General features: G+C 35.5%; 1 protein-coding gene across 1 annotated transcript; it reads left to right on the top strand.

Moving 5' to 3' along the window:
• The first annotated feature begins 2,973 nt into the window (after positions 1-2,973).
• LOC120335456 (synaptic vesicular amine transporter-like) lies at positions 2,974-8,351 on the top strand. The gene is made up of 10 exons (XM_039402957.2): positions 2,974-3,133; positions 3,550-3,630; positions 3,998-4,207; positions 4,917-5,093; positions 5,437-5,570; positions 5,648-5,804; positions 6,654-6,801; positions 6,911-7,080; positions 7,543-7,676; positions 8,163-8,351. The coding sequence occupies exons 1-10, from the start codon at positions 3,007-3,009 to the stop codon at positions 8,217-8,219; spliced, it is 1,395 nt and encodes a 464-aa protein (XP_039258891.2). The 5' UTR covers positions 2,974-3,006; the 3' UTR covers positions 8,220-8,351.
• The last annotated feature ends 42 nt before the right edge of the window (positions 8,352-8,393 follow it).

The raw sequence follows: 8,393 nt of genomic DNA, 5'->3' as shown, positions 1-8,393 counted from the left end.
ATATTTATAATAAATCAAAATACCTTCTTATACCATGACATAGTTTGGCGACGTTGCCAATTTCATAGAGATTAGCCATTGCAGTAAAAAACGAAAAATGACGTCTCAGTTGAATATATAGTTGTTACGAGCTACTGCGTACAACACGGAGTTACAAAATAAGTTATTGGACACGTAGTGGACATAGCGATCGTTTCAATATTATGTTGTTGTTCTTGTTCTTTGACACGTTTTTAAAAAGTCGCTTTTCTCTTTGATTACTGGACCAATTGCTTTGAAATTTTTAGTGGTTAAAGATAAAAATTTTCTTCAGAAGGCTATTACTTTTTTTTGCTATGACGTCATCAAAATTATTGCCATTAGGTGGCGCTACGTGTCCATATATTTGAGCATAGCTCTCTTGTTAGTATTGGTCTTAATTCAGACAATTTATCGTAGTGATTTCTTCGGTATGTGGAATGCGTTTTTCAATTAATTGTTGGGCACATTTCCAATTGGAGTCTCATGTTGAATTCGATTTCAAACTTCAAGCCCAAGCTATTTCAAGTCACAACCCGAGTGTGACGTGGTGTGATTACTCAAATGATGAGGAGCGCGACAACTTGATTGTTGCGGCGCACCGCATCTCGTCTACCCGTCTTGGCTCGCCAGTCGTCACATAGTCGTGCTAACGTCTGTTCATCATCGCTGTTTTAAGTTGTATTGTTCAAGTTGTGCCACTGTTCTCAATAAACGGAATTCAGTTGTTTGCGAATTTCTACTCTGAGCAGATAGCAATCAAGCCACAAAACATGGTGTCAGAATTGGTTCTATTCTCTGCGGAATAGCGAGAAGACGAATTACGCCTAGATAATATTGCTCATCTGCGGACTTCAGAAAAGAAATAAATCTTCCTACCGCTCCATTGAATGTTAAAAGTGGTAGTAAAAACCTGTATATAATTTCGGAGCATTGGGAGTCTGATGCGAGAACAAATATAATTGATGAAGTACCCGATAATGACCTTAGACGAAGATTGTTACAAGAACGAGATTTAACTCCTTGCAAAGTGTATTGATCGCTGTCGAGCTCATGAGGTTACATCCGGAGCTTAAGGAATTTGAGATTGCGATTAACTTTTGTTATGGCGCGAGTCTCATTGTTTTCCATTTTGGCTTTTGTAACACTGTAAATACAGTACATAAAATGTACCTTTTTACGCCTCACTTACATGGCCCCCATGGGCAAAATTCTTGACACCTGGTCCAAAAACCTTGCCTACTCATGGTCTACTATGATATGCTCAGAAACAATGAAGTCGTCGATGGAAAATGTCAACGCAAGTAAAAGCAATCAAACTAAAAAGACACGAGTGAAGCCTTGGGCTGAAAGTGCCAATGAGAGTAAACTCCATATTCGTGAGCGTAAACTTTGAGGTAGAGAGCACATTTAAGGTAGAAATTATTGTCCAGCGTGGGGGAACAAATGAAGAGCTTAACGATGAAAGCTATTGCGAGTAAGAGTGATGTATTTACTGCGTTGCTCGATTGGCGTAATACACCGAGTGAAGGAATACCAGGTTCACCAGCACAAAGGTTATTTGGAAGACACACAATCAATTTCAAAATCTCTTCATCGCTCAAAGGTTGTTACGAATATCGAACCACATTTAAAAAAGCGTAAAGACATTCAAGCTAAATATTACAACAGGGGAACAAGAGAGCTGATGAAATTTTACCCGGGTCAGTTGGTCAGAATGAAGCCGGACCGTGGGAAAAGATGGCGCAGAGGTAGAATTGAAAAACAAGTTGACATCAGATCGTATCTGATCCGAACTGAAGATGGGGGTCTTTATCGAAGAAATCGAAGGCATTTGAGGCATATAAGCGAACCTGATAGGTTCCAACCCTTTACAAAAAATTATGATTGTATTATTTCTGGTTCATACACATCTTCCCATAACAACGGTGATATGAAAACACACCAACCATGACCCAATCAATAATGACATTTGTCCCGATAGCAGTCACTTAGTTAATCCTCGTGTATCTGATCAAATGGAAAACAGAGTAACCTCCCCTCTTCGGCGATCTACACACGCAGTTCGAAAATCTGATAGATATGGTAATTGATTAATAATGTTTCAATTTTTTGCACATTTAATAATTATGCTATTTCTTGTTTGACGGGAGGATGTGATTACTCAAATGATGAGTAGCGCGACAACTTAGTTGCTGAGCCGCATCTCATCTATCCGTCTTGGCTCACCAGTCGTCATCGCTGTTTAAGTTGTATTGTTGAATTTGTGCCATTGTTCTCAATAAACGGAGTTCAGTTGCACACGAGTTTCTATTCTGAGCAGGAGTTCGGAGTCATTGTAGATTTCATAAATGAGAGAGAAATGAATTAATATGGGACACATTGATACTAAAACTTTCACTTGACCTGTTCACTTCACTTTCACTTCGCCTGTTTAAACTCTTCAACTCTTAACTAGGTTTAGTTCTTTTAATTACGCTCTAATGTTGGCGCAAAGTGCTAAGCCTAAAAACACTGGTTTATTCATGCAGGAGAAGATTGATGGGCCCACAGCGGGGTTCACACAACCGGTAGTCGGTTACGGCTTCTTCCGAAATCACGCTAATGCATCTGAATTAAATAACTGGTTGAATATTTTCACACCTGACATGGACCATTACAGAGGTGGATGCCGTATTTCGCCATATATTTAAGTCGTTGTATCGGATATCTTCTCTCCGAATAAAAATTCCATTCTTCTTTTTAACTTTTTCTTCTTTTTTCTTCGTTATTTTTAACATAGCATTAATTGTTTTGGTAAATCGTTATTTACCAGTATTTTTATTGATGTTTCAAAAAATCTGCAAATCTCGTAGCAATTACAAAGTAGGCTAAGGCTTGGATAAATAATTATATTTATGACGCACTACACAATTAACAACCCATGTTTATTATCATTTTTATTTATAGCAACACCTTACATTTTAGAAATAGATAGAAAATAAGTACATGAAATTTGAAATAAAAATGGAGAAGTTGGGTACATTATGCAACCGGATCACAAATTCATCCTCATTAACCGTAGGAATTGTGTTCTTTACGCTGTTGACTGACTGTATTTTATATGGTATAGTTGGTAAGTAACATTATATTTTATGAATAATAGCACACTGACGCACAAATTTAACAATTAAGAACGTAGCAATTTTCCTATATAATTCACGCTGGTCATAGCCGATATAGTTTCTCCTAAAATTGATGGCTATCTTAATGGAAACAATGTCAAAGTTGCTTTCGAACATTACGTAATTTCGCTAGTTTTGAAGATTTTTATTTATTAAGTGTCATTTCGAGTAGAATGATTTTTGAGCTGAAATATTTTCTGGTCTAAGGTGACGATTACATAGCAGATTCGCATGAACAATTATTTATAAAATATATTGCATGCCAGAAATTCATTCATTTGTTGGGACTGCATTTTGTAACGCTTTTGTATGATTTGTAACGCTTTCCTTTGTTTTTTACATAAATATCAGCTATATTTAATTACAGCTCCAATTTTGCCTGACATTCTTAAAGACTTGGATCAAAATGTTGGAAAAAACAAAACCACTGGAACAATATTAATCAATGGTAAGTTCCGCGAATATTTTTCAATTATTATGCATTTGATTGGTTGTCTACGTCTGTGTTATAATTTCCTCAGTTTACAAGCTGTTTTTTTTTAAGTCTAATAATTCAATCGATCGTTTTCACCAAGTGGTGTATTCGAATATAGTTTACAATATAAAGGCTTTTTAGTGCATAAAAATATATAGATAGCGTGAAGTTACTGTGTGAGAATACTTTAGCCCGATAATAATTCACACAATTACATTGCTATATTCTATTCATCATCTTTGTCGACAAATTTGAAATAAGCTCAAATATCCGTTTGTAACAGCATTAGATTAAAACTTGCAATTAAATGTATATAGGCGGTGTGTTTTTTTATATTTAGAATCCAAAGTTGAGGTGACACTGGTAAATTCAAGTTGTTCGTTCGCATACTTCAATACGGGAAAACAGGACGTCATCATTGGATTCATAATTGCCCTAAAAGAGATTTCCCAACTCTTTTCAAACTTTATCGTGGGACCGGTAATTGATAAAATCGGATATGATATTGTTATGTTTAATGGCTACATCGTCATGATGACTTCAACCTTGGGTAAGCATACTGCACAACTCGATAAGCTACGGAAGTAAAGACGTAAACATTACGCTAAAGTATTTATGTGTAAATAAGACAGTCACAACATTTAACCCTATTCGTGCCATGATAGGTAATTATATTTGGATGATTTTGTATAATAAAATGATTCGCTTATATTAAAAAAATTCTGTCTGAAACCAATTAAACACAGTAAACTGCTGCACACTGATTCAGCATACGCCAAGCAATACCTCAGTCAACACGTAGGCTACGAAAAGATTTGTTGTGATATAATACGTGTTATCTTAATTGTTAAAGTACTTGATGCAGTCTCAAAAGTACATCATCTAATAAATGTTGTTGGCCTTGCATTTTATCTTAGTACATAGACAATAAAATAAATTTATTTACACAAGAAGATTTCTTCGTCAAATGGAAAAACCTTTATGAGAAAATTTATTTACACAAGAAGATTTCTTCGTCAAATGGAAAAACCTTTATGAGAAAAATAAGTGCTATCACTTTCACTAATATGGTAACAATTATATCAATATTAGTGCTACATGCCTGTCAATTAAAAACGATCAACGATTCATTTTCATTTGAAATTTTACTTTTATTGCACCCACTTTTATGATATGTCTTGGTTCAATATGATTTCTAGTGTTTCTCGGTCGATTATGGATTATATTTAATGATCCATTCATTCCTGCACTAATCACAGCATTTGCATATTGGAATACATATCCCGGAGTGTTCATCGCGCGCGCGCTTCAAGGAATTGGTTCGGCTATGGCAACAACTGGTGGTATGACTTTGATTGCAGATATGTTTCGTGATGATGAAGAGAGAGGGAGAATGCTTAGCTTTATTCTCTTTGGAATGACTATGGGATTTGCAAGTAACTTAATTTGTCTCTTGTTATATACTTCGTGAAATATGTGTTTATAATCTCAATGTAAAAGTTCATATTTTGCAATCTTTTCAATGTTAGGCCTGGAGTAGCCATAAATAGTTTTGATTAACGAAGCCAATAAAGGTGTCGTAAAGTCTACCCTTTACCGCAAGGTGACCGATGGTACAAACTTTGGTACAAAACCTTTGTCAGTTAACCCTGGGCCATTTTATGCAATTTAAAGTGACAAGCACAACTCTATATAGTTTGGTGATTCCGACGTGTTTAAATGGTTCTAGGAATTATATATATATATGACAACATAATTTTGTTTGCTTATTTATTGTAGTTGGCCCGGCACTAGGTGGAGTTTTATATCAATTTGGAGGCAAACCTGCTCCATTTCTCGTAATAACGGCGATGGGGTTTATACTTTTGATATTGCAATTGTGTACTAGACGAATGCGTCGTTCTGACTTTAAAGTGAGTATTGATAATGACATGGTTTCAAACCGCAGGTTATAGACTATCTTTAATAGCACAGCTTTATTGTTATATAGGGAACAAGCAACAATTCGTATAAAAAATTACTCATGGATCCGTATCTGCTATTGGCATGTTCAACTATAATTTTCGGGCAGTTTACTATGGCTTCACTCCCATCGGTTTTACCTATATGGATGAAAAGAACAATGTGTGCAGAAGACTGGATGTTGGGTAAATATATCTCACAGAAAAGATCGGTTCTCCTCATAATTGTGCTCTCGCTAGCGCCAAGTCTACCCAAAGTGACGGTTTTTTTTTAATTCATAAAAGTCTGTACTATAAATGGGGCCCTCATGCGTCCCGGTTAAGCCGGGAAAGTCCCGATTTTGACAATCTGTCCTATCGTCCCGGTCGGTGAACCTAAATGTTCCGGTATAATATGGCAGGCATACCTACTTTTTTATTAATTTAATATAAAATTGTTTAATCCATTCATCACTTCAGATAGAGAGAGATAAAATATGGTTATGTCATAGTTATGTTGTGGAGCAACCGTTGAATCATCATAATGTCGAAAACAAATTGCACGTTTTTTTATTGATTTGAAAAAAAAATTTCATTATTTGAAGCAAAGATTTACAGCTAATTTTGATGTGCGTTATGTCAATAGTATTGCAAAAGTTTAAACTACTACTGACCCTCTGTATCGGATCAAGGTTGGCTTGTAAAATCCACATTGTACCGTTTTTCAGACTTTTGAAACCTTCGCCACTAACTACTGAAAATGCCCCAGTATATAGTAAGCATAACTACATAGCATTTCTTTTTCCGCTTGTTACAAGTCAGGCAAAAATTGACAACTTATCATACATTACGTAACGTAATAATCAAACGGGAATGTATACCAAACGGGTAGCATTTTTTCACTTGGCTATATGATAGATTCCTGACAAATATTACGTTTTGTTTATCAAACTCAGGTCAGCTAATGATATGAAATACTAATCTAGGATATGCATATGCCACTCCCGGGATAATTACAGACTTGTTCGCAGTCAATGTTGTAGTTATTCAATACAGGGGCAGCGTTTCTACCATTGAACGGAGGTTACATGGTGATTATAGCTATACTTGGATGTTTGAATTTTACAAAACGAAGATGGATACTCAATTTTCTGTCGTTTTTCTTTGCTGCAATATCTTCTTCAACTTACCCTCTATGCAAAAGGTATGACAAAAAATGTTCAAATTACGCAACAATATTCCGTTACACAGAAATGAGGACTATTTGGATAGGAAATATTTTATACAACAAATTTTTCTTGTTTTTTTTGCAGTCTCTACGACTTAATCGGGCCAGGGTTAATTCTCGGAATTTCGGGTGCAATGATTAGTACATCAGCATATCAAATATTAGGATATTTAGCTGATATAAGACACGGGCCTTCATTTTACGGGAGTGCGTACGCCCTTGCCGACGCTGCTTACTGCGCTGTCTTTGCAGTTGGTGAGATATTTTTAATTAAAAAACAAAGAAGTGTCACTAAATATTATGTACATTTTATAAGAATAAGCAAACTCGCTTAAATATATATAAGTGGTATATATATTTATACACAGAACAGAATGGTGGAAACAGCATCCATTTCACATTTATATAATAATCTTGTTTGCAAAAGCGAGATTTTTAATTTTGTGCATTAAAATTATGCCCTGAAAAATATTATCGTTGCCATATATTTTTTACTGCTGGGATGGAATCAAACTAATCATAGAATGTTAAATAATCAGCTATATATCCCAACACCATTAATGTCTAAGTTATTTATTGCAAGTGCGTGTAATATTCGAATACTCACATAAAATTCGAACTGACATTTCAATCGCACTGCATTTTTACCTCGATACATAGAATACTTACACAAATATCTTTTTTTCTTTCAAATATTGTATACGTATTTCACTGCAGGGCCTATGGTTTCGGGCGCATTAGTACCTGCTGTGGGATTTTCTGTATGCATGTATATACTTACCGGAATATCTATTCTGGGCATACTACCTTCTCTATTTCTCCGAAAGCCTCTTTCACAAGAATACAAAAAGGTGAGTCGAAAAAGTATGCTGGCATACTCAGCTAGAGTAACGTCAACCTCTGGTATACGTATGATTTAGTATGCTGGGGAAATGTACGAAAGTACATCTTATGAAAAAACAAATTCCCAAGTAGTGCAATCGTAAATTACTGTCAAGGTCCAGAACTAATATCATCATCTGGTGTGAAATCAAAAATGTTTGAATGGCTTCTTTGGCCCTTAACATATACCTCGTACTTAGTTTATCATGAGAAGCCCCGCTAAATACATAGCAACATGACAATTTCAATAATAACGAGAAGTCTAAGGGACGTTGGGCACACAAAAAGAGCACAAGCGGCGCTCCGTGCTACTGCTGTAAGCGTAATGCAAAGTTTTGGATACCATTAAATACTTGGCGGTTCTAGAAAACGCTATTTTTTTTTAAACTTGAAGTGACTTATCTCAAGTATGCCTCCTGTTACTTATAAAACGTTATTTTTGTTCTCACGAACAGGACAACGAAAGCGACCGTCTCATTGAACAAAAGGATGAAGCACGCTCAACTGAATAAATTTTAGATTTTTTCTGTCCCGTTTCTTGATAATTCCTATCATTAGCTCGAAAAGCTACATTTATTGAACTTTTAAAGGTTTTATACTGGCTTTATGCAAAAATATTTTTAAATACATTTGCATTGATCGAACTGTTCTTGGTTCCTTCCCATCAGTATCGGATATTCACATCA

The sequence above is a fragment of the Styela clava genome, chromosome 2, assembly GCF_964204865.1.
Source record: "Styela clava chromosome 2, kaStyClav1.hap1.2, whole genome shotgun sequence".
Lineage (NCBI taxonomy): Eukaryota > Metazoa > Chordata > Ascidiacea > Stolidobranchia > Styelidae > Styela > Styela clava.
Note: the sequence above shows the minus strand (reverse complement) of the source record. Positions and strands in the feature narration are given on the sequence as shown.